Genomic DNA, 26762 nt, shown 5'->3' on the forward strand with positions numbered 1-26762 from the left:
ACGAAATGTATCGGACATTTAATGTATGACAATAAATTTTAAAAAATTTGTTTTGCATAGAATAAATTTAAGCATAAAATAAAAATAAAAATAATTGAATCCGCCGTACATATATATTTGCATTAACTTTAAACATTTCACTGATTCTCAACCTCTACGGTGATTTTAAGAGAAAAAATAATTCTGTAGAGAGATCTTAGCCGGCGCCGCGCGGCCCTTAGAGGGGTTTGCAGACGACGACGGACATCAAGCGACAAACATAACTCACCGGCTATCTCTGCTCCGGGTCGAGGGCTACTAGAGGTTGACTGGAGTGCTCTAGAGAGGCGAAGGGAGGGGGGAGGGTGGCCTTTGATGAGGAGGACAAAACAGAAGGAACTGCTATAGAAAGAGACGGTGCTAAGGATAGAGGAGGAGAGGAAGAAGGTGAGGGGAGAAGGCAAGGCGGCAGGTTACGAAGAGGAAGGAGAGGGCCTCGACTAGGAGTGATCCATTGTAGAGGTATGCTGTTGGGAGAGGCTTGTCAAGGGCTCAATGGGATCTACCAGCCTCACTAAACACTTAGAGCTGGGGGAGGAATCACGACGGGGAATCGGCCACCAAATTGAAGAGATCGAAGGGACCCATTCCGTGGCTAGAGGGGGGCTGTCCGTCGCCAACTAGAGGTGCTGTGATAAATTCTCAAACCGGTTGTCTAACAGAATCGAATCCTCCTGTACTCTACCAGCCTGGCGCATGTGACGGCAACGCTCGGCTCCAGTTGACTGCTCGGGTGCGGGCCAATTGTCTGCCACTCTCCGGTAGCTGGGTCGTCCTCGATCAAAGCCTAGTGTTGCGCTACCTGAGAACATGGCTCTCGCTCTACCCCCTAGTGAGGTTGTGGATGGGAAAGGGGGGGGGGGAGCCATAGGAGGTGGTCTCCTAGACTGGTGCCAAGGGAAAGCTCTGGCTAGGTGTCCCATCTGCCTACAAATGAAACGTTAGCCTAGAAGGCCTGAATACTCCACTCGCGAATGACGAGATTACCCCCCGAAGGCATGGAACGGATATAACATGAGGTACTGAATCCGGTGAGACAACACAGATGCAAAGGAATGGAATCTTGGCTCCTTGATTGAGTGTCGAGGTAGCAGTGGGGGGGATTCCATCACTCCCCCGATGGCACCAATAATCATCGTGAGAACAGGGAGGTATTCCTTCCTAAGGCCGGGGAAGCAAACTAAGCCCGACACGCGAGCTAAAGGGTCCGATGTAGGGTGAAAGCCATGCTACCACTGCGCAAAGAAGTCGTGGGCCGTACGCAATGCAAGGGGGCTCAGTTGCATGACTCATTCTGAAGCTGCTAGAAAGTAAAACTCCACCTAGTAATCGCCTCCGCGCACTACCGGATCTCCAATCTATCACCACCCTCCTTGGGAATCAAATGTATCAAGCCCTCTATGAGCCTTAAGTTATTGTTTTTCATTTTTGTTTTGAAGCTTGTTTGCATTATAGTTTCGTACTTGGAAGGGAAAAACCTTGGTTTTATTATGATTTGTAGGACTTTAAAGCTTACCACAAGGCTTAGATTTCATTGCATTTAATCAAGAAATAGCTTATTTGTTATTAGGATTGTAATCGACTCTGAAAACATTTAGAGTGGGAAAATTAATTTTTGTTCCAACATGTATAATTTTCCATGCATTGTTGGGATTGCTTAGAAGCATGAAAAATTAAGAGAAAAAATAATTCTGTAGAGAGCGCCGCGCGGCCCTTAGAGGGGTTTGCAGACGACGACGGAGTGGTTGGCGATGTGGAGGCTGAACTGGCCGCCCTCCTCGGAGGTGTCGACTTTGGATTGGCCAGGCGGTGGGAGGAGGTGGAACGATTGGATGAGGCGGCCGAGGACGAGGGCGAGGATGGGCATGGCGAGGACGATGCCCGGGCAGCTCCTACGGCCGACACCGAAGGGCAGGAATCGGAAATCGTTACCGGTGGCATCGATTTTGATGTCAGGGCCCAAGAACCTCCGCGGGTCGAACGCCTCCGGCTTGTCCCACATGGCGGGGTTGTTGGCCAAGTACCAAGAGTTCACGACGATTCTGCTCTCGGCCGGTATGTCGTAGCCACCAAGCTTGGCCGGCTTGAGGTTCATGTGCGGCACCATCAGCGGTATCGCCATGCGAAGCCTCATCGTCTCCTTCACCACCGCATGCAGGTAGGGCAGCTTGGGGATGTCTGGTTCTGTCAATGCGACGCCCTTGCCTAGCACCCTCTCCATCTCTTCCCGCACCTTCTGCTGTATGTCTTGGTGGTTCACCAGCTCCGCTATGCCCCATTCAACGGACCATAGAGTCGTCTCAATAGCTGCAGCAGTACATACATGCAGAATTAATATACAAGATATATATATATATATATATATATATTGTCAACCCAGTATCATGCAGCTATATTTAAGGTGGACGTCGTATGATCTTAATCAGCTCTCATGATCTTATACTCCGCAATCATGCAGCAAGGCGCAACGAGTCGTGAATTATAATTACTAGCACATACAAATTAGACGCTATCAATTTCTAGTGCGTCATGACCAACTAATTACCAACTCTCTCTGCATGATCCGAGGCTCGCGACCTCACCTGATCATCACCTGCGTAATAATAATTAGTACACAACATATAATGCCACTGAATTCAGTTTTTATACCTGCCACGTTAATGTTCTCCACAATGTACAACACATTGTCCTCATTGATTTCCCCATTCTTCTGCGCATCCAAAATGTGATCGATGCCACACTTCTCCTCAGACTTCAGATCAATATTCATGGCCTTGGAGCTCCTCAATTTCCTGAACCAAGATCACAATACAATAAGAATCCGGGCCCAGTAGCTTTTCGTGATTAGCTGATTAGAACCCCTAATCATCATTCACCTCATATTTTAACATATTCTACAATAGTATACTGCTTTAAAATACCTTCGACGCTCGTCTATGAAGCACTCTTTGAAGAGCTGGAGACGCTCTTCCTTCACCTTCTTGCACAATGCAAGATAACCCCTCAGGAAAGGCCTCAGAATCGGGATGAAATCACCATAATTGAAGTCAAAGCTCTGTGAAAGCCTACTCCTCTCCCCATTCAGCTTCTTGAGCTGCTTGAAGATGGGATCGTCCTCTGTCTCAAACCTCTTGTTGAACATGAGGCGGTACATGTTGTTGTACATGAGCAATTGCAGTCTTCGTCTGATGACAACACCGGTGGTGGAGGCCTCAGGGCGGGCTTTGAGGTCGGCAATGGCGTGATCGATTTCGTCTTCCCAGCAGGCTCTGGATTGCTGCACAACTTTGTTAGTGAAGAAGGGGACAGTCATGATCCTCCTCATCTTTCTCCAGTGGTCGCCATATTCAGTGAACGCCATGTCCTGGCCTTTCCCCGTGAAAACGTCCAAGACGACATTGCGAGAGTGGGAGCCAAACTCTACCCCTTGTGTGTGGAGAACCTCCTTGGCAAGCTCAGGAGACGACACCACCACAAGGTTCCTTTGGCCCATCCTCAGAAGGAAAATGTGCCCAAACTTCTTGGCGAGGTCAGAGAGGTTTCTATGGTTGAGATCATTCCCCACTTGGAACCAGTTGCCAAATATGGGGAGTGCAAGGGGGCCAGGAGGGAGTTTGAGCTTGGGGCGGGCGAGGTGAAGGATGGCAAGGGAGACCAAAACCATTCCCAAAAGGGTTATAAGTAGCATGGATGGCGCAGGAGAAGAGGTCGAGCTGGGGAGGAGAGTCGAAGAGACATCAGAGAGGGCCATGGCCAACATAGCTAGTCGGGCAAGAGCTAGTCCAGCAAAGGTTTACAGTAATTAAACACCCGAAGTACTGTGATGCAAATCGAGAAAAGAGAGTACGTGTGGCTGGGCTGGGAGAGCAGGAGGTGATTATAAGTGCACTACTCTCCAGCTTCGACTAGCTGGGCTCGGCGCACACAGGGATTGAGGATGCTACACAGATTTTTATAGTGGCTTGCACCAAGTCTCTCTCTCTCTCTCTCTCTCTCTCTCTCTCTGTATTGTGACGGAGTCAAGAAGGGCGTTCTTTGCTTCGCAATATTATGACTGGCCTTCTTTGCCTCCTTAGTGTTTGGCTGTCGTGGGCCTTCTGCGCAGTCGCACTCTTATGACTAACCTCCGCAATGTTTCGTTTGAATTTATTTTGTAAAGTTCTTTTCGTGAGGCTCACATTGATAAAACGAAAATAGAATACGATTCTGCCTTGAAAATACCGCATTTCAGACCAACGAGCGAGCAGTGAGCCTTAGCATGACGTACTTGTGCATATGCAAGCACACATACCTCAGCGTGGCGTAGCTATGCATATGAATGAACCTTCTTCCCGCTCATACCTCATTCGTTACATAGTCCTCCATTACACAATGGGACCATGGAAGCAATAGGCCCTACATGAAGCACACCAACAAAAAAAAGGAGGATGTCAACGCCCATCATGAATTGGTCCTCAAAATCCAAGATATTGTCTAAATACCTCATTGGAGCCGGAGGCAAGGATAAGATCATCCCGTTGTATAAACAAGAAAATTAAGAGCTTGCCTCTCAATTCCCAATTTTTGTAGCCTCTGCACTTTTCAAGTACAACAATTGTATCTGTTTTCTTTCCATGTTACACAAATGCGAAATCAATAAATTTTTCTCTAGGGTTTTTGAAATCAACAAATTTTTCTCCAAGGTTTTTGATTGATTACTATATGCTTTATTGCCCAAAGGCAATGCCTTGCCTAAGACACAAGATGAAGCAAAGAAGATATTGACTACAGTCTATAGGCATGGATTTTAAGTGAATTCATGCCAAGGCCTCTTCGTCCAGGTATTTATTGCCTTTTACCTGCTCGTACTACAGAGTGTTCCACCTCCTCCCGAAAGGTATTATCTCTAGAGGGTCTTCCCCTCGTGTGCAGGGAGCAGATACGTAGGAAAAAACCTAAGCTGCGCGAGGGGAGTCCAGCGGATGATTACCCTTTCCGGTCCTATTATGGTTCTTCTCCCTCTAGTGAAGAATAAGGTCCGTTGAACAAACACCTCCATTGAAGAAGAGAGCCGGTTTGGTGCTCGATCTACCACACAAGTACAAACTGTCCACATCTAGCCTCGACCTTTGATGTATTGTGCATATTGTATGCGGCTAGGAAATAATGATATCAATATGTGTGGATATCTGTGGCCACAACAAGCATTATAATTTCCACAACTATCGGTAATAACACCTCCCTTACTGTTACCAACACCCCCTATTCATGGGAATGTTAAAGAAACTCACGTGTCCTAACAACATGCAAAACCACGCTAGGGGGATGTATACAAATGTACCCGGTACCACCATTAGTATTATCACCATAGCCACCAATGCCCAAACTGACGTCTGTCCACCAGGTGGTTATTGAATGAGTGAGACTACTCTAGGGAGCTAGCGATAGCTTACCTTGATGAAGCTCAAGAGATCAATCTTGAGTATTACATTATGCAAGGAGAGGGACACCACTTACTACATTCTAAACCACAACACAATGGAAAAAGAAAAGTGGATGAACACTACATCAAGGAGAGCCCCACTCTGGATTGGTAACTACACCTTTTAAGGTCAAAACCTAAGCACATACATAAATGATACAAAGGGATCAAACTATGAACCTTGGATCGAACTCGGCACACAAGGCCCAAAAGGAGGAGAAGAGTGAGGAAGGTAGCAAGACGTGAATCATGAGTGAGTGATGAGGGGACTACTGAAATTATATCCACACAATCCAAGGAGGAGGAACCACAATTACAAGAAGGGAAGGATGTAGTTGGTAAGGAAAATAGATCAAAAACAACCTTAGATACTCCAAAGGGAATGGGAGAATACCCTAGAATGAACCTAGAACCTTCATTATGGAAAGTTAGGAGAAATTTGATGAGAGACTAAGCCATTCGAGCTACAAAGATAGTCTAACCAAGTAAGGGAACAACAAGGGACCCAAGAGAACTCTGAGACCCTTGTTGGAATATATAATGGAAGCAGCAAGCTTGGAGTCTAATATGAAGGAGGATTTTTTCAATCATATGCTTGGCTAAAGAGAATGGGCCCTCTCTCAGGAACGAGCAATTCTTGAACATGCTTGTGAGTAATATAAAGGAGAATTTATTTAATCGTATGTTTGCTGAACAGGGAGCTCTCTCTTCAACAATTCCTCCCTCTCCCAAGGGGGACCAACAATTCCTCCCTCTCCCAAGGGAGGACTCTCTCTCTTCAACAATTCCTCCCTCTCCCAAGGGGGACCAACAATTCCTAAACATGTTTACTAATTGTTGGCTCCCCCCTCTCCTGAGGGGAACTAGCGATTCGTGAACATTTATCCTTGGAATTTGATGATTACTCAAACCATCTCACCAAGAGATGTAGCATGACTTATGACCTTTCTTTCTTCGTAAAATGAAGGTGCCGGATAGGGGCATTGTTGAGGGGAAATAAATGCTTGTGGATGGATTTGAAAGAATGGGGAGAAGGATGACTTCGATCTAGGACAAGGTCTAATGACAATTTTCCAATAGCTATTAAGGAGGCCTTGAACATGATCAGAGAAGACAAGATACTACTGCAACATGCACAGATTCTCATGAATCATTTAGGATATTACTAGGAGAGTGATAACACAAATACAAAACTAATACTATTACACAAGAGTTATCAAGCTACAACTATCCTAGATGGAGGAGAAAGAGTCATTATCATTACCACAAACAATCCTAGGAGAGGTGGGGTAAACCAAACCTGATCGTAAAAATGGCAAATGGGATGATAGACAAACCCATGGGAGTTTTGTGGAATTTGAAAATTAATATTTTCTCATTTAAATTTTGCGATAACTTTATGGTAATGAACTTTTCTAGCCAACACAACTCATATGACATCATACTTAGGAGACCTTTTATGAGGGATGATAAGTTGGTGTGCATGATTGGGCTACAAACCACATATACTTATGAAAGGGTTTGAAAATCCTTCAAGGTTGATTTCCTCTCATAGAAAATGCATGGTGGGTTTTTTGAAAGTGATTCTAACACCACAATGGGAGTAATGGTGTAGCTTTGCACGGCACTAAAAAAACTAAGGTAAGAAAGAAGACAAGTTATATGCATCTCTCCCCTCAGAGGAACAAGTTATATGCACACAAGGCCCAAAAAGAGGAGAAGAGTGAGGAAGGTAGCAAGAGGTGAATCATGAGTGAGTGTTGAGGGGACTACTGAAATTATATCCACACAATCCAAGGAGGAGGAACCACAATTACAAGAAGGGAAAGGTGTCGTTGTTTGTAAGGAAAATAGATAAAAAACAACCATAGATACTCCAAAGGGAATGGGAGAATACCCTAGAATGAACCTAGAACCTTCATTATGGAAAGTTAGAAGAAATTTGATGAGAGACTAAGCCATTCGAGCTACAAAGATAGTCTAACCAAGTAAGGGAACAACAAGGGACCCAAGAGAACTCTGAGACCCTTGTTGGAATATATAATGGAAGTAGCAAGCTTGGAGTCTAATATGAAGGAGGATTTTTTCAATCATATGCTTGGCTAAAGAGAATGGGCCCCTCGGGGGGGTCACTCGTATAAATATGTAAGTATCACGTGGGTTCAACAGAAGGACATTTTAAATATTTAAAACTTACAGAAATATATTTACAGAGGGGATTTATTTATTGTATTTTAAAAAAATTTACAGATTTGAATAGGAAAGGATACATTATATTCACTAAAAAATTCATAGATAAGGGACTTTTTAAATAGGCCTTGAACGCACGTGATATAGAGGATTTACATATAGTGACCCCCCCGAGATGGGCCCTCTCTCAGGAACGAGCAATTCTTGAACATGCTTGTGAGTCTAATATAAAGGAGAATTTATTTAATCGTATGTTTGCTGAACAGGGAGGACTCTCTCTCTTCAACAATTCCTCCCTCTCCCAAGGGGGACCAACAATTCCTCCCTCTCCCAAGGGAGGACTCTCTCTCTTCAACAATTCCTCCCTCTCCCAAGGGGGACCAACAATTCCTAAACATGTTTACTAATTGTTGGCTCCCCCCTCTCCTGAGGGGAACTAGCGATTCGTGAACATTTATCCTTGGAATTTGATGATTACTCAAACCATCTCACCAAGAGATGTAGCATGACTTATGACCTTTCTTTCTTCGTAAAATGAAGGTGCCGGATAGGGGCATTGTTGAGGGGAAATAAATGCTTGTGGATGGATTTGAAAGAATGGGGAGAAGGATGACTTCGATCTAGGACAAGGTCTAATGACAATTTTCCAATAGCTATTAAGAAGGCCTTGAACATGATCAGAGAAGACAAGATACTACGGCAACATGCACAGATTCTCATGAATCATTTAGGATATTACTAGGAGAGTGATAACACAAATACAAAACTAATAGTATTACACAAGAGTTATCAAGCTACAACTATCCTAGATGGAGGAGAAAGAGTCATTATCATTACCACAAACAATCCTAGGAGAGGTGGGGTAAACCAAACCTGATCGTAAAAATGGCAAATGGGATGATAGACAAACCCATGGGAGTTTTGTGGAATTTGAAAATTAATATTTTCTCATTTAAATTTTGCGATAACTTTATGGTAATGAACTTTTCTAGCCAACACAACTCATATGACATCATACTTAGGAGACCTTTTATGAGGGATGATAAGTTGGTGTGCATGATTGGGCTACAAACCACATATACTTATGAAAGGGTTTGAAAATCCTTCAAGGTTGATTTCCTCTCATAGAAAATGCATGGTGGGTTTTTTGAAAGTGATTCTAACACCACAATGGGAGTAATGGTGTAGCTTTGCACGGCACTAAAAAAACTAAGGTAAGAAAGAAGACAAGTTATATGCATCTCTCCCCTCAGAGGATTTTGTGAGAATTGGATGCATATACACTACAAGACAATGCTGCCATACACGCGTTTCAAACACGCGATAAATTACGAGCGCGTGTATAGTCGTGCATGTATTTGAATAGAATCGGGCGCGTGTATTTTGGGATTTAAATTCTCGTGTATATTTGCATTTATCAGCGCGTGTATAAGCGCGTTTATATACACGCATCAATACACGCTGCCATACACGCATCAATACACGCTTGGTAAAAAAACTAAATTCCTTTACAAAATTAAAAACTTTTTTCTTTAAACCATCTCATAGTACATTACAGTATATATCATTACACAATCCCACTACATGCATTTACAACAATGAAATATATTCAAAAATAAATCATGAGATGATAATTAAAAGACAACACATATAATAGAAATGTCATCAATTTAGAACGATACAATGACGGATTGGTTAGGGTTCGATCTCATCTTCAATAAGATCCATCCTTGCCAAACGATCAACATCAATATCCATTTGATCAATTTGTAAGGCTACGATTAAATTTATTCTACTATCGATATTCTGTACTCCATTGATAATGGTATCGATGTCCTGATCATCCTCATCAACATCACCATCATCCTCAATGGTAGGGTCACTCTCATGATCATGAGAAACGGCAGGCTCATCCTCATTATCATGATCATCTCTTGTTTCTTGATCATCGATCACAACATCTTCATTGGCATGTTCGACATCATCTTCATTGCGGCTTGTTACATCCTCCATATACTCCATATCAGTGAATGTATTATACATCACTTTGGAACGTGGTGCAATAGGCATGATGTACCACCATTTAATGTCATGCACCATTGGTAGATAGATAACCTACTCAAATACACATACTACAGTATATCAAAAGTCAAGGGGTACGCGAGCTTAGATATATATGTACATGAAACACATTAGTAAAAAAATGCATACCTGCTCACATTGTTGTGGCAATACGAGCCTATCTTTCTTTGTTTGCCAAAACTTTGTAGAGTCAACAGTTACATAGCCACTTGCATGGCGTTTTATCGTTGCATTAGGCCCTTTTTCCACCACGTTCATTTGCCATTTGACATCCAAAACATACACAAAGAAGCGACGAAAGTCAAGCCTAAATATGTCTTGGATTGTGCCACAATGACATGAGCTCTGCTATGGATTTGCACTTGAACATGTGTTTGATGGAGGAATTATAGGAAAGTGTCGCAAGACTTTACGAGGTACATCAAAACTCTTTATATCTGTTCTATACCTTGCTTCACCAAGTGGGACAATGTCGAGCCTCCTTATGCGTCCCACGAAAGAGAATGCAATCATTGACGCATGCATGTATGCGATCATAATCCAATCCTCCAAGAGATGTCACATAGCGCCTCGCTATGTCTCTTGAGGTGGGTAGTCTATTTCCCTTTGGAAGCATGTTTGATAATAGCCTGCATCCAATATCATCAATTATAATTAGTCCTAAATCCTAAACCTTAAACCACTAATTCAAATTTGTAAGTTAGAATGCTTACTTCAATAATGCGTCAAGACTTATTATTGCTCCATCCATAAACTCTTTGTATATTGAGTAGTTCAAGTGAAGCACATAAAATAGAGAATGTGCACCCTTCAAAAACCGGTGTCGATGAAGCCTTGTAAAGATGCTCTTGTTCCATATCATCGTCGTCCATACCTTTGGGATCATCCTTAAAAAGATTCCGCACCATATCATCAAACACTTCCTCTTCCACAACTTCATGGGGTGCAGGGCTATTGTCATCCCTTTCCCACTCATCTCTGACAATAGATCCCGAAGCTCCAGCATCATCTCGTCGACGCTTTGCGTGCTCTCGTCGCGCGTAAGGCACCATGTTAAGGTGTGGTACTGCATCCTTCTTCAATTAGAGTTCATATATTACAACTCTATTAATTTCATTTGGATACCATGAGTCATTTGAATACCATCAATTTACATCTACTCACCTCTAAACCTGTTTGATTCCATTCTCCATACATGGAGATGTGATTCAAGGTAATTCGACGAGCTCGTACAATGCATCCTTAACATCGATTACACATACATTTGATCCGTTGTCCCAACCACACATCGCGATTACGATGACGCATTGTCTCATCTTCTCCAGAACTGCTTGAGGAGGTTGATGACATCCTATGTACAAACCAGAAAACACAAAATCATAATATGTTTTTAATGAAATTATAAAAATCGCGTGTATTAACGCGGATATCTCCTAAAAATTACGTGTATTAACGTGACTATTTCCTAAAAATCGTGTGTATTAACGCGGGTAATTCCTGCAAAACGCGTGTATAAACGCAGCTAAATTATCATACACGTGAACATACACGCGTTTATAAACGGGACGGTCTGTTTAAACTAAAAATAGCCCGCCTTCCCCAAATAAAGATTTTGAACTAACATATCAACACTGCTTTTGTTTTCGCCTCTTCCAACAGAAACGAAACCTAAGTGCAAGGAGGGAGCAGAGAAGGAGCACACACGGGAGAAAACCGAGCAAGAAAGAAGACTCACTTTTTTAGAGGTGAGTCAATTTGTCCTTTGCCTTGTCTCCTTCCTCAGATTTGTTTATGCTATTTTCTCTTTGCTTTTTGGGTTTGTCTCCGTCCTTTTGCTTTTGTGGTTGCGATTTTGGGTGAACGATTCTGATAGGGGCGATAGTGGGCCTTTTATAAGGACACATTGTCGGAGTCGGTCGCTTTCAAAATCTTTTTTGCGCAGGTCGCGTGTAGAAACGCGTGTATCCTGTCTGCATAGACTGTTCACGCGGATATACACGCGTTTCTGGACGGGTGTATACACGCATTTTTGGACGGGTGTATACACGCGTTTCTAGACGGGTGTATACACGAGACTGCGTTTCCTGTTTCTATGGTTTGCAGGCTGATAGGTGACTTGAATGATGATATTTGTGTGAGTCAAGAGACAGTCCATGATATACATGAGGATTATTTTTGCAGATTCTTTATGGATATTCCAGGTTCCTTATCCGATCCATTTGCGTACAACAATTGGCTGATGGAGATGCTAAATCATTTTGGGCGCCATCTTGGTCCAGTTGAGCTTACAGAGTACATGTATGCCCATCCCCCTCCTTCCATGCTTGGTGTCTATACCCCTACCGCAAGTATCCAGGGCACTCCACTGCCGTCTGTGCCTACGAGTCCGACGAGACGGCATGCAGCTTCTCCTCTTCCACGTCCACCGAGGAGACATACCTCGTCCTAGACACACTCACGCACACCCTCCCAAGCACCATCATGTCAGGGCTCACAGCCACCATCACGTGCTCCCTCAGAGCCGTCACGTAGACAATCCCCCAGTCGTGACTCCACCCGCAGAGCAGTAGGAAGAGTGGGAGTGGAGGATGCGGCGGCGGGTGCTTTGGTGGGGGAGGTGGGGGAGGTAGTAGGGCACGCGGTGAGAGAGGAGATAGAGGGAGAAGAGTTAGAGGAGACAGTTTGAAAGAGGAGGAGATGAGAGAGGTGGAGGGAGTGATCTGCTATGATGTGACGGATAGGGGCGGGATAGTGTGATAGAGACTGTACATAGTCAGTACCCCAATCCCCCACATGCTACATTCTCGGATGTATGGGGAAGGATGCGAATAAGGGAGATAAAAAAAATAAAAGATCTCACCTTAAAAAACTCGCATATGATGATGGGCTAAATGTAGCTGCGGGTGGCTATCCTGCTGTATGCATGGATTTGAAAGAGATCAATGCAGCAACGTGGAGAGATCATTACCCTTTTACACTGAACATGTTTTGGAAAGAGTGGCAATGGTAGACACTTATAACTTTTTGGATGGATTTTTGGGACACAATCAAGTGTCTATAGCCTCCTTGAGGATTAGCATGAAATGGCATTCAAAACTACATGGGGAACATTTACCTACAAGGTCACGCCCCTAGGGGAGCCACTTAAAATGTAAGATAGCACGTGAGTTCAACAGAAGGGGTTTCTTTCTCTTGTGGAGTTACATAAAATTTACATACATAAGGGTATTTTTAATTCAAATGGTGAAAATTTTTGTATAAAAGGGGGTACTTTTATTGTAAATAGAGTTATAGAAAGGGTACTTTTATTGAAAATAGAGTTATAGAAAGGGTACTTTTATTGTAAATAGAGTTATAGAAGGGGTATTTTTAAAATTCAAAAATCTATAAGTAGGGGGTTTTGTAAATAGCCCTTAAACACACATGCTACACAAGGGGTTGACAAAGTGATCCCCCCGAGAGGTCATGGCATTCAGTGCTTGACCAATGCTCTGACAACATTTCAAAGTTTAATGTGTACTACATTCAAGGAACTTAACTTGCAGAAATGGTTAGAAATTTTTATAGATGATCTCTATGCACACACAATGGAAGGACCATTTGGATTTCCCAAGAAAGATATTTCAAAGGTGTGAACTATATCACATATCCTTGAACTATTTGAAATGTCAATTCTAGGTAAAGCATGGTGTTATATATTCAATGGGTCACATAGTATCAAAAAATGAAATTTCCACATATGAAAGTAAAGTGAGCGAATTTGTGAACTACCTCCACCCACCAATTACAAATTACAGCACTCGTAATCTTTAAATGGACCAAAGAGTGTCAGCAAGTTTACAATGAATTGAAAAAGGCATTGGCAATGCACCTATTTTGAGACCACCTAATTGGGACTTGATCTTTCATGTCCACCTCGATGCCTCCAATTTCGCAATCGGTTGTGTGTTGATGAAATCAGGTGAATTCAAGGTGGACTACCTGGTAACTAGGCTTTGCAAGTAGACAATTGAGTCATGTGAATTCAAGCTAGACTACCCGGTATGCTTTGCACGTAGACAATAAAATGAGATGGAAATGAACTATACCACTACATAGCGAGAGGGATTGGTAATGGTTTATGTGGTTAAGTAGAATAGGTAATAAATTTGTGTTCTTTGTAGATCACCAAGCCTTGTTATACCTTGTCAAAACAAACCATGCATAACTAGGCAAATTACGTGATGGTTGCTCTTATGGGGATGGAATTTAGGAGTTGTTGCTAAATTACCAAATGCGGCTTTATTCAAACTCAACTTGGTGCCTAAATGGAGGGCATAAATTTTTGAGTACCTCTCTTATGGATTCCTAAGAGATAAGGCCCTGAACAAGGATAGGATGCAATAACTTATTAAGTTGATGCTTGCACAAATTTTTGAGTACCTCGCTTCTGGATTCCTAAAAGATAAGGTTCTGAACAAGGAGAGGATGCGATGACTTATTAAGTTGGTAGTCCCCTATTAATTAATAGTCTTACAAATATATAAAACTAGGTAACTACCATGTTGTCTAAGGGAAGATGAATTCGTTTCTGTTCTAGAGGAAGAACATTACAAAATTACAAGAAAACATTTTGCTCACAAAGTGACAGCTCACAAGATCCTACAAGCCAGTTTATGGAGGCCAACTATGTTTGGAGATTCTATGGAATTTGTGAAGAGGTTCTATGAGGTCAATGCTTCAATGTGCCTCAAGAGAGGGTAGAGTTCCTCTAACACCTATAATTGTGCAATAAACATTCAAAAAGTGGGGGATAGATTTTGCCATATGCCAGACAGATTGGCAAAGTCAAGCTTGTTATGCCATTGTAGCCACTGATTATTTTACCAAATGGATAGAGGCCTAGACATGAAAGGTTGACACTCATACATCAGCTTAACTTTTACACGAGCATGTGATTTCAAGGTTTGGAAACCCAGTAGAGCTAGTCAGGATGATGACGATAGGGGGTTACACTTGATAAAAACAAAGTGGTAAAACACATTCTAACAGGTTTCACAGTGGTGCACTATTGTAAATCTTCATCCTACTACCCACACAAGCAAAAAGTAACAACAAAATGTGTGCTCCATAATGATAAAAAGATTACCACATGACCCCACAGCACTTGTGTGCATCCACAAACACCAACTCGCTGGCTATGGAACTAAAAAGACAAAGCTACAAAGCCGGCGGCAATGACGTCAAGGCTTTTATCATGGTGGATGGGTAAGAAACTCTTTGTCTTCTCTTAGTGAGGCCACATGGCAAAAACCCCCTTGTACGTATGTACATAGAACTTCCTATTAATTGTAAATACACATACCCGAGAATTATTAAAAACTTGAAACCTAAAACAAAACTAAGAATGATAAAAATTCAAAAACACGCACATGTCTAAAGGCACACACATCAGATATACACACCCATGCTCATGCACACTCTCTATACATGGTGACATACACACATTAGATATACACACCCATGCTTAAATGTGCACACTCTCTATACATATGGTAACATACACACATGCACAAGTGCATAGCACCCCTCTAAAAACCACCCCCTCTCTCTCTCTAAAAAACTTTCCCCATAGATCCTTTAAATTTCCTCCCCCTAAAATTTTAAAACAACCCTTTTCATGGAGAAAATTTCCACACACATAACATTTTAAGAAAAAGGTTATGTGTGTGCCATGTGGCAATGCAACCATGTGCTAGGTCATCACCCAAAAGTAAAAAGGGGCAAGACGAAGGAAATCCCCCATGAGTCTTATGTGGATAAGATGTATGTGTTCTATCACCATGAGAAGGTTGATTAAGAGAGTCACACCATAAAGAGGTCTATTAATCAAGATGAAAACCCCGTACAGGCCAATTGAAGGGAATGATAGTCTTAGCATGCATACACTCTCACAGTGGGATCTTGTAAATTATCCATGGTGGATAGACTTTCCAAGTGGCCATGTGTTGACAAGATATGGATATCATTATATGCAATAGTCCTCCAATAAAAAGGTGATATGTGTTGACAAGAGAGGGATATCATTATATGCAATATGCCTCTAATAAAAAGGTGATGGATTCACACTTGCAAATTATCCATGTTGGATAAACTTCCCAAGTGGCCATGTGTTAACAAGAGAGGGAGATCATTATATGCAATATGCCTCCAATAAAAAGAGTAGTGCACTTATAATCACCTCCTGCTCTCCCAGCCCAGCCACACGTACTCTCTTTTCTCGATTTGCATCACAGTACTTCGGGTGTTTAATTACTGTAAACCTTTGCTGGACTAGCTCTTGCCCGACTAGCTATGTTGGCCATGGCCCTCTCTGATGTCTCTTCGACTCTCCTCCCCAGCTCGACCTCTTCTCCTGCGCCATCCATGCTACTTATAATCCTTTTGGGAATGGTTTTGGTCTCCCTTGCCATCCTTCACCTCGCCCGCCCCAAGCTCAAACTCCCTCCTGGCCCCCTTGCACTCCCCATATTTGGCAACTGGTTCCAAGTGGGGAATGATCTCAACCATAGAAACCTCTCTGACCTCGCCAAGAAGTTTGGGCACATTTTCCTTCTGAGGATGGGCCAAAGGAACCTTGTGGTGGTGTCGTCTCCTGAGCTTGCCAAGGAGGTTCTCCACACACAAGGGGTAGAGTTTGGCTCCCACTCTCGCAATGTCGTCTTGGACGTTTTCACGGGGAAAGGCCAGGACATGGCGTTCACTGAATATGGCGACCACTGGAGAAAGATGAGGAGGATCATGACTGTCCCCTTCTTCACTAACAAAGTTGTGCAGCAATCCAGAGCCTGCTGGGAAGACGAAATCGATCACGCCATTGCCGACCTCAAAGCCCGCCCTGAGGCCTCCACCACCGGTGTTGTCATCAGACGAAGACTGCAATTGCTCATGTACAACAACATGTACCGCCTCATGTTCAACAAGAGGTTTGAGACAGAGGACGATCCCATCTTCAAGCAGCTCAAGAAGCTGAATGGGGAGAGGAGTAGGCTTTCACAGAGCTTTGACTTCAATTATGGTGATTTCATCCCGATTCTGAGGCCTTTCCTGAGGGGTTATCTTGCATTGTGCAAGAAGGTGAAGGAAGAGCGTCTCCAGCTCTTCAAAGAGTGCTTCATAGACGAGCGTCGAAGGTATTTTAAAGCAGTATACTATTGTAGAATATGTTAAAATATGAGGTGAATGATGATTAGGGGTTCTAATCAGCTAATCACGAAAAGCTACTGGGCCCGGATTCTTATTGTATTGTGATCTTGGTTCAGGAAATTGAGGAGCTCCAAGGCCATGAATATTGATCTGAAGTCTGAGGAGAAGTGTGGCATCGATCACATTTTGGATGCGCAGAAGAATGGGGAAATCAATGAGGACAATGTGTTGTACATTGTGGAGAACATTAACGTGGCAGGTATAAAAACTGAATTCAGTGGCATTATATGTTGTGTACTAATTATTATTACGCAGGTGATGATCAGGTGAGGTCGCGAGCCTCGGATCATGCAGAGAGAGTTGGTAATTAGTTGGTCATGACGCACTAGAAATTGATAGCGTCTAATTTGTATGTGCTAGTAATTATAATTCACGACTCGTTGCGCCTTGCTGCATGATTGCGGAGTATAAGATCATGAGAGCTGATTAAGATCATACGACGTCCACCTTAAATATAGCTGCATGATACTGGGTTGACAATATATATATATATATATATATATATCTTGTATATTAATTCTGCATGTATGTACTGCTGCAGCTATTGAGACGACTCTATGGTCCGTTGAATGGGGCATAGCGGAGCTGGTGAACCACCAAGACATACAGCAGAAGGTGCGGGAAGAGATGGAGAGGGTGCTAGGCAAGGGCGTCGCATTGACAGAACCAGACATCCCCAAGCTGCCCTACCTGCATGCGGTGGTGAAGGAGACGATGAGGCTTCGCATGGCGATACCGCTGATGGTGCCGCACATGAACCTCAAGCCGGCCAAGCTTGGTGGCTACGACATACCGGCCGAGAGCAGAATCGTCGTGAACTCTTGGTACTTGGCCAACAACCCCGCCATGTGGGACAAGCCGGAGGCGTTCGACCCGCGGAGGTTCTTGGGCCCTGACATCAAAATCGATGCCACCGGTAACGATTTCCGATTCCTGCCCTTCGGTGTCGGCCGTAGGAGCTGCCCGGGCATCGTCCTCGCCATGCCCATCCTCGCCCTCGTCCTCGGCCGCCTCATCCAATCGTTCCACCTCCTCCCACCGCCTGGCCAATCCAAAGTCGACACCTCCGAGGAGGGCGGCCAGTTCAGCCTCCACATCGCCAACCACTCCGTCGTCGTCTGCAAATCTACATACGAACCAACTTGTTCTACATTAGGCTTCTGAAGCTCTTGCATAATGGTTTTCCAATAGTCGATCCAAGGTTTGATGTACAACGTGAAAGCCGATTTTGGTCCTTGGTCATTTGACCATATTCTACAGAATAATTTTTTTTCTTAAGAACACCGTGAACCCCTATAGAGGTTGAGAATAAGTGAAATGTTTAAAGTTAATAGATACTACACAAATATATATCGAGCGGCCTACGGCGGATTCAATTATTTTTATTTTTATTTTTATTTTATGCTTAAATTTATTCTATGCAAAACAAATTTTTAAAATTTATTGTCATACATTAAATGTATGATACATTTCGTATAAATATGTTTATGTAATGTTCTGCATTTGCATGTCCTGCGACATGATTTATTTTTCTTGGTTTTTTACATCCCAAAAAAAGAATTTTATTTGTAGAGGGTCATTTTCAATTTTATCTGTCTCTTTTCTATTGTTTTTATGAAATAATATCCGCATGTTAGATATACATTTCGTTTCTCTTTGGCTTTGGAAAAAAAAGTACTTTTGCACGAATTCTTTCCTTATTTGGTAGATATGTCCAAAATAGATGAAATAATTATTTTATGGGAATTTTTTATTAATAGTTTTTTAATGTATTCATGCTATTTTTAACCCGTATTTCGCTTGCATATTTTAGTAGCTTTCCAATTAAATTTGCTGATATCGGAGCGCTCCAAGAATACAGATCTACATTTGAAGAAAAAAGCTTTATTAGTTTAATTTTTTGTATATTTTAAAATTAAAATGTTTACCCTCTATTGAGCAACTTGAGTTTTGTTCTAATGGAGAATTGTTTTCCCATAATTTGCAATCTGAAATGTAAAAGCAAGGTTAATATAAGATGTAACAAATAACAAATAATTTATTGTTTATATGCTTCATTTTTATACCTATTGCACATTGTCCTCCTCTTCTGTTGCCTCTAGCCTAGCTGTTGCCTGCCTCTTGTTGTCTGCCAACTATCCATTTACCTTCTATGTTGTCATATCCAAGATTTCCTTATATACCACATTTTTTGTTGTATTTTCTTTGGGATTGTTTGTGTCTATCTCTCTGCGTTCTTCTTTTAGGAAAATCTTTAAGTTATGTGATGATTTTGCTCGAGACAAAGCAACATATAATTGTCCATGAGTGAAGATGGGAGTTGATAGATATAACCCTAGGTTTGATAATGTTTGACCTTGTGATTTGTTTATTGTCATACATAATGCCAATTCTATTGGAAATTGTCTTCTTCTCATTTCAAATGGAAGCTCTATCAGTTTTGGTATGAAAGGTATTCTTGGTATGAGAACTCTTTCTCTAATATTTGTTCCTGAAAATATATTATTTGGTGTTATTTTTTATTTTTTTGAAAAGTTGTTAAATCATAAATATATATAGTTAACACAATATTAGGGAATTGGGAAAAATTCACATACTTTGGGAATCTGAAATATAGAGCCTCCTAGTAATTTTAGTAATTTCATTGATTTTGGTAATTTCATTAAATTTGAGATTTATACCGTCCAATGTGTCAAGAAGACTCTTACACAAGCATGAATTGAGTTATCGTTCAGTAGGTCTATAATGCTTGTTACTAAAAAACACTAATATTTGTAACATACATAGCATTGTTGATTGTTGATTAAAATCAATTTACAAGTGGTGTAAAATATATAGCATTGCTCATCGTTGATCTAAATTGTTTTTTAGGTGGTGTTTATATACACCATTTAAGTCGATTGCACTTGAACAATTCCACAACTGTTTAAAAAAAATGTGTGAAGGATATACAAAATTAAAAAAAAGAAACATTAGTATGGTGCCAAAATATTAAAACGAAACATTAGTATGGTGCCAAAATATTAAAAAGATAAAGCATGACCATGTTCTCAATATTTACATGAGAAAATAAGCTATGGAACCATAAATGCATCCTCATTCATTCTCCACATCGCAACCACATAAGCTCTGAAGTGCCTTTGAGCAAATGTTTGGTGGTATTTTAATCCTTTGTGGAATCTTTTGTCCCTTTGTAACCCATGCAAACACTATTGAGTTAACATCTTCCCAACGAACAAGATCTTTCCTATTGCACATCTAGAACTTATTCCAACAATTGGCATAAACCTCGGCATCACTTGCATTTCTTCGTTTACTAATTGGTGCCCAATACTGTATTAAAGCTTTCTTGTAGCTCTCAGATGACCTGTTCACATCAATGTTACTTTGTGCTATGCTTAGCCAAATTGGGTAGATTGGATTTGCTGGCCAAATAAGTACAAAATCTCCATTCCTAACATCAACCATTGGTTGAAATGCTTCCTTAGGCCTTTTACTAATTGGACCATAGTAGTGATCATCCGATTCTTCCATTCCCAAGAAGTCATCATCAAGATTCTCCTCTTAATTCTCTTTATATATCCTTTGTGTTCTTGGCTAGAAATCTACATATGAACCAACTTGTTCTACATTAGGATTCTGAAGCTCTTGCATCATAGTTTTCCAATAGTCGATCAAAGGTTTGATGTACAACGTGAAAACCGCTTTTGGTCCTTGGTCATTTGACCATCTTTGCCAATATTTTGTGTAATCCTTGATTTCCTTGACTACCTCTGAGTGGTCTTTAATGTACTCAAACATTGGCAACAAACATGGCTCCCCTCTTGGCAATATAGGCTTACCCTCAGTATCCCTTTTCCATAGCTCAATGCCACCTTCTTTTGGCAGCCACTCAATTGATTTTGGGTGGACCTTGTATTGCATGATTGGCACATTATCTTGCATGAAGAACCGAAACTGTAGTGGCTTTGAGTGTCCTATTAAGGCATCCTGGCCATCACATAAGTATCCATCAATGAAGGTCTTGAAGTACGGAACTTGTGTAATCAAGAATGGTGTTGGAGTTGAAATTTGACATTGCTTGAAAATATTCATCATGTGGAAATGTGAATGTTTGGCTTGTCCTTGGGCCTTTCAGAGAATCTACTAAACATTGCATCAATATCCTCGTGTGTATGATTCACCATTAGAAAACCCAATTGTATCATTTTGAAAGCTCCTCCAGCAACCAACAAAGAAAGATTTGCAAACAAGTAACGATTCTTGTTCTCAGATACACAATTATCCAATTGCAACATTGGGTTCTCTAGTAGTCTTTTGAAATCAATGTGTTGTGTGTTGTTTTATATTTCCTCAGATGTAGATGCAAGATCTGGGTCAACAACTATATAAGAGGGTTTCCCAGAGCTTGAGGTATTATGGTGATCAAGAGCCACTTGTGAGTTCAAGGCGTTAAATAATGTGCTATTGGATCTTGGTATTCCATCATAAAAGCAAGGTCCCCATAGTCATGTGTGTCACCTCTCTCCAAGTTCCTTAAACACAAGGCAAGAGAGACCAATTGTGAAATTTGGATCTTATGGCCATAAGCCGAGAGAAAAGTGCCCATAATGCCCTTGACCATGTCCATGAGTTATCATGCCTATTAATGATATCGGTAGCTGCATGGATTTATCTGTTTCCTTTGAGCGCACCTTCAATATTCTAGGGATTGCTATTTTCTTTTGGTCCATCTTATCGTGTATAATGCATAAGTATTTTTGAGGATTCAATTGAGAGCTCAAACACCATGCATAATATAAATTTCCACAACTGAGCTATTGTAACATGTGAAGTTTTCGGCAATATCTCCTATTTGTTCTTTGATTCCACTGCACGAAGCACATTTTGAAAATTCACTTGTCTTGGTGGCAAGGCACATGCATAAACTATGTATTCCAAATCCTATTAAAAGTAGACATGGGCATCTCTTTTTGTTTCATATGTTTCAATGTTAGATTCGCCTCATTTAAAATATCTACTTGTTTATACACATGGAAGAACAAATTGGGTCTCTCTTTCTCCATCAGCTCTAAAGTCCTGCTTTTGTGGGGCATGCACGTAGAGTTATTCTGCACAAAATCTCAAATTATTTCTCTACCCAACTCTGTATGATCCCATCCCTTTCTGACTATACCCTTGTTGCCATGCATAGCTCTTTGCATACCATTCTCAAATTGCCCCCTATACCGATAGAACGATGTCCTTGGAATACCATGCTCTAGAGCATATCTCCTCACCATTCATTAACAAACCTATATTGCCTTGTTCCTATAGCATCAGTATGACGACATGCCACGCTGAGAGAGTCATACACATAGTTAGTTCTAGCTTGCAAGCATTGTCCCAAATAATATTTACGTAAATTCAAGACCATTGCACGATCTACAAGTTGACATCATTTCTTTTCACAACAATCTATGGTGGACAATAGGGATACTGTGTCCAATGATACACCTCCTTACCCTTCCTTTTTACCATAAAATATCTTCTCTTTTTGATAGGTAAGGAAGCAAGGCTCCCGTTGAACCCATTGTTGACTATATGCTCTGCTTGCATTTTTTCATCCAATAATAGTGATCCATCTTCGAAGGTAAGTCTTTTGATAGGCCATCTCACAAGGTAACGCTTTCCATTGTAGGCAATGTTGAGGAGCTAGTTTCACATGCCTGCTCAATAACCACACCCACATCTTCTTCTCCAAGCACTTCAAAGTTCATTGCCTCATATGGAAAGACCAAAAGAATGACTCCACTACCAATGCAATTAGTTTCATCCTCATACCATAGCAAAACACTCTTCTCTCTCCAGCTTTCTCGAATATTAATATCATCATATGAAACCAAGCTCTTCTCATCTTCAAATTCCATGGTCTTTTCAAAAATTTCTGATGAATTTTGTGACCTTTGCAAGCATTGCTTATTCCATTTGACAATGCTACCAATTGCCTCACATATCGTGACTGCATCCATTGTAGAAAATGGTAGGGCCACTGTCACGTAGGCTGTAATGCCTGTGACCGACGGCAGACCGGATGGCCATATCCGGGGTTCAGTGGGAGAGGACGCCCATGCGGAGTCATGGGCGGCCAGGCTAGTGTGGACGGCAGCCACACACTATATAGCCTGGGGGATGAGGGGCAATCCTCATTCTTCCTCTATGCCTGGGTGGTGAGCCAGAGGCCGTCCCCTCTCGTGGTAACGCCCGTAGCGGCGTTACGGATATCTAACACTGGTATCAGAGCATGGTTCGAAGGGATCGTGAGAGTCTGCGCGTGAACGGGGGACCGGAGCCCACTCGGTGGTTTTCATCCACAATCTCCTCACCCTTATCTACACAAGGGAATGTGTGGAGGAAGGAGAACCAAGACTTTTGAAGGGAAGGGAAGAACTCTTTCTCTCTCTCTCTCATTCTCTCTCCCCGTCACACAGCATCGAGGTAAGCAAAATGTTTTGTTTTCATTTTTCTTGTGTTTTTCTGCGTTGAATTGCTTCGCAATATTCTGCGTTGAACGTTTTCAATAGAAAAGCCTGTGTGGAGGTGGGGGGGAGGGGGGGGGCGCAGACCAACCCCCACAAAAAAGACCGTATGCATTAAGGGAGGCGTAGACCACCCCCACGACCAGGTGTGTGTGTGTGTGGGCGAAGCTGCAAATCCGTGTGCAGAAGCGGTGAAAAACAGCCAGCCCCAGCACGCCATGGGGCGCAGACCAACCCCACAAAACAGTGTGTGGGGGGTGGGGCGGCGAAAATCAGCCAGCCCCAGCAAGCCCTGGGGCGCAAACAAAGGAAAATGGCGTGGAAGTGTGAGGCGCATACACTTTTCGCCACTATGCGGGGAGGAGGCCACGGCCACAAACAGCAAAGGAATTGCAGCGTCGTCTTCGTTTTCGACTAAGGCCGGCGGCGGCCAGCTGCGCGCGGCCAGCCAGCCAGGCCGGCCAGCGGCGGCGGCGGCCAGCCAGCCGGGCCAGCCATGGGCGGCCAGCGGCGGCGGCGCCGGCCAGCCAACGGCGGTGGCGGCCAGAGCCACAACGCCCAGCACACGCCAGACGCCCACCAACGGCCAGAACCGAGGAAAAGAAAAAAAAAACATTGGTTTTTATATATATATATATATATTTTTTCATTATCTAATTTGAAAAAAAAAATTAAAAATGAAAAATTCAAAGAATCCTCTTTCTCGGCTGGGGAAAAAAAACCATCCCCGCAAGAAATAATCCCGGCAAGGGATAATAGTTTCCGCACTTAATTTTTGTTATGAGTTGCAGGCATTTTCTCGCGGATCGGAGCATCCCGGACGCGTCCTTGTAGAGGCTCGCAACGCAACAAATCGACAGGCGACCGTAAAGGGGGGTGACTATTATTCTCTCTCCACCATTGCTCATTTTTATTAGCGTTTTTTTAGTAATTTCCGAGTTCTCGCATTATTTTTTTGCAAGAATTAAAAATGTCTGCTAGGCGTAGTGTGTCCCCACCGCCTTCTACTTCTCTAGGTTTTTCCAGTCTCTTGTCCTCGGTCGCGGGTTTGACCCCGACCGAATTGTCAGGCCGTACACGCCCGAAGACCGTTGTTCGGTCCGGAGCGCGCTTATCGATCACTCGTGATCCGCCAGCGCCCTCGTCGTCTATTGACCCTGTCTTAGGACCCAGCGAGCCCGCAGCGGCCGCATTGGCTGATGACCCCTTTCTGGCCGATGAGCCAGAGGACATGAACACTGACGTCGCCGAGGGGACCGAGGAGGACCTCTTGGGTTATGACGACGATGACTATGACCTACTGGACCCTGCTGATGTCCTGACAGAGACGGAGCTCTCTAGTGGACTGTTTAAATATCTTAATGCGAAATTGAATACTATGGGTAAAGTCCAGGCTGATTTAGTCACGATGCTACAGAGCATCTCCACACGGTTAGATGCACTGACAGCCGCCTCGGCTAATACTCCGACTCCTCGTGGTAGCCGAGCTCCTACAGCACGGGTGAGCGTAGCCTCGCCAGTGGTTACAGCAGTACAGGCCGATGCGCCTGCGGGGCCGTCCGTAGCGACAGCTTCGTCGTTGTTAAAAGACTTAAAGCCGCCTAGTTTTGGTGGCGAGGAAAAGGAGAGAAACAAGGACTCAGTCAATATGTTTCTAGCGAAGTGGTCAGATTTGCACGCGCTGCGACAGCAGCCTAGCCGTATACAGCCCGTAGAGGCTAGCCTCTCTTTAACCGGCAAAGCGTACAAGTGGTGGATGAGTCTGACAACTCGCCCTGCCACTTGGACGGAATTTGAAACAATGTTTCGAAAAGAATTTTTGCCTGTTAATGAGGCAGAAAGAAGCTGGGAGTTATGGGACAAGTGCTCGATGGAGAACAAATCCCTAACTCAGTACATCTCAAACTACAGGGAGATAGTACTCAAGTTAAAAGGAATCGATGCATTCCAAACATTGCGGGGCTTTAAGAGAGGCCTCAAAGATGATTACCTTGAGTACGTAGAACCCCTACAGCCTAAGGACTTAGCAGAGGCAATTCAATATGCACAGATATTCGATGACATCAAGCGTCGTAGTGCGCGTGGTGGTTCTAGTAGGGCCGAGGGTAGTGAAAAGAGGAGGTCAGGCCTCAAAAGAAAAGGGTTCGGCAGTGAGAAACAAGGGGATAGGACGGACCAGGAAGGACAGGGTGGTCATTGGTCTAAAAAACCGCGACCATCCAGAAAAAAAAGAGACACCGAAAACCAAAAGAAAGAGCAATATATTAAAGCGCGAAAGGAAAATCGCTGCTTTAATTGCAATGAAGTAGGACACACGAAGGCTGAGTGTCCAAAGCCTAAAGCCAGCACGAGTGGCAACGAGCCCAAGAAAGATGGTAAATCTTCTAGGCAGTTGCATACAGTGCAGAGACTCCCTCTCAGTTCCGCAGAGTTCAGAGAGGTGACAGTGTGTCATTGTGATGAGCATCACGCTTGTTCAGTGACACCAGCAATGTGGCAGCCTACTGTAGGTCCGCATGACATGGTGCGCATGTATGGCACCATAGGTGGCCGTAGAGTCACAGTTTTTATTGATGATGGAGCTAGTCACAACTTCTTGAACTACTCGTTAGTCAAGAAATTGGGATTGACTGAGACCCGGAGTGATCATGAGTATACTGTTGGCCTAGCCAACGGATATGACAAAACGGTATGGAATACCGTAGTATTGGGGGTCCCATTATCTATGCAGGACTACAAGGCTCCGCTTGACTTTCAGGTCATGCACTTAGCCAGAGCAGACGTATATCTAGGCAGGGAGTGGCTGTATGGCTTGGGCCCTAGTCTAGCTCGGAATTACTTACATAACACGCTATGTTTTGAGCATGGAGATAGAGTCATCACCCTGCAGGGCGACCGTACTATCCCTGCCACACCACTTATTTCCTCCATGGAGTTGTGTACAGCGGTCCGCAGAGACCAGATAGCAGAGGTATATGCTTGTTACCCTCTTTTGAATTCTGTTTCCGTAGATGAAACGATAAATGATGTTTGCGTAGACAAACAAGAAAAACAAAATACCCTTGGACGAGACCCACTGTTTGAAAACCCTGTTTGGCATGCATGTGATTCAAACAAGAAAAAATCCAAGGTGAATGAGACATTAAAAAAAAAGTACGTAGATACTTTAACGAATTTATTAGAGGAATTTCAGGATGTTTTTCCTGATGATTTACCAGATGGTTTAC

General features: G+C 42.8%; 2 protein-coding genes across 2 annotated transcripts; one reads left to right on the forward strand and one right to left on the reverse strand.

Moving 5' to 3' along the window:
- Positions 1 to 1747: 1747 nt before the first annotated feature.
- LOC147604039 (trans-cinnamate 4-monooxygenase-like) lies at positions 1748 to 4160 on the reverse strand. The gene is made up of 3 exons (XM_086795524.1): positions 2961 to 4160; positions 2689 to 2831; positions 1748 to 2346 (listed from the first exon to the last, which is right to left on the reverse strand). The coding sequence occupies exons 1-3, from the start codon at positions 3797 to 3799 to the stop codon at positions 1754 to 1756; spliced, it is 1575 nt and encodes a 524-aa protein (XP_086651650.1). The 5' UTR covers positions 3800 to 4160; the 3' UTR covers positions 1748 to 1753.
- Positions 4161 to 15981: 11821 nt separating this feature from the next.
- On the forward strand, positions 15982 to 18181 carry LOC147604040 (trans-cinnamate 4-monooxygenase-like). Its single transcript, XM_086795290.1, has 3 exons — positions 15982 to 16944; positions 17074 to 17216; positions 17559 to 18181. Exons 1-3 carry the CDS (start codon positions 16106 to 16108, stop codon positions 18179 to 18181), a joined length of 1605 nt encoding a protein of 534 aa, XP_086651416.1. The 5' UTR covers positions 15982 to 16105.
- Positions 18182 to 26762: the final 8581 nt, after the last annotated feature.

Source organism: Cibotium barometz, chromosome 62 (genome assembly GCF_041138505.1).
Source record: "Cibotium barometz isolate CiBa-2024 chromosome 62, ASM4113850v1, whole genome shotgun sequence".
Taxonomy (NCBI): Eukaryota; Viridiplantae; Streptophyta; class Polypodiopsida; order Cyatheales; family Cibotiaceae; genus Cibotium; species Cibotium barometz.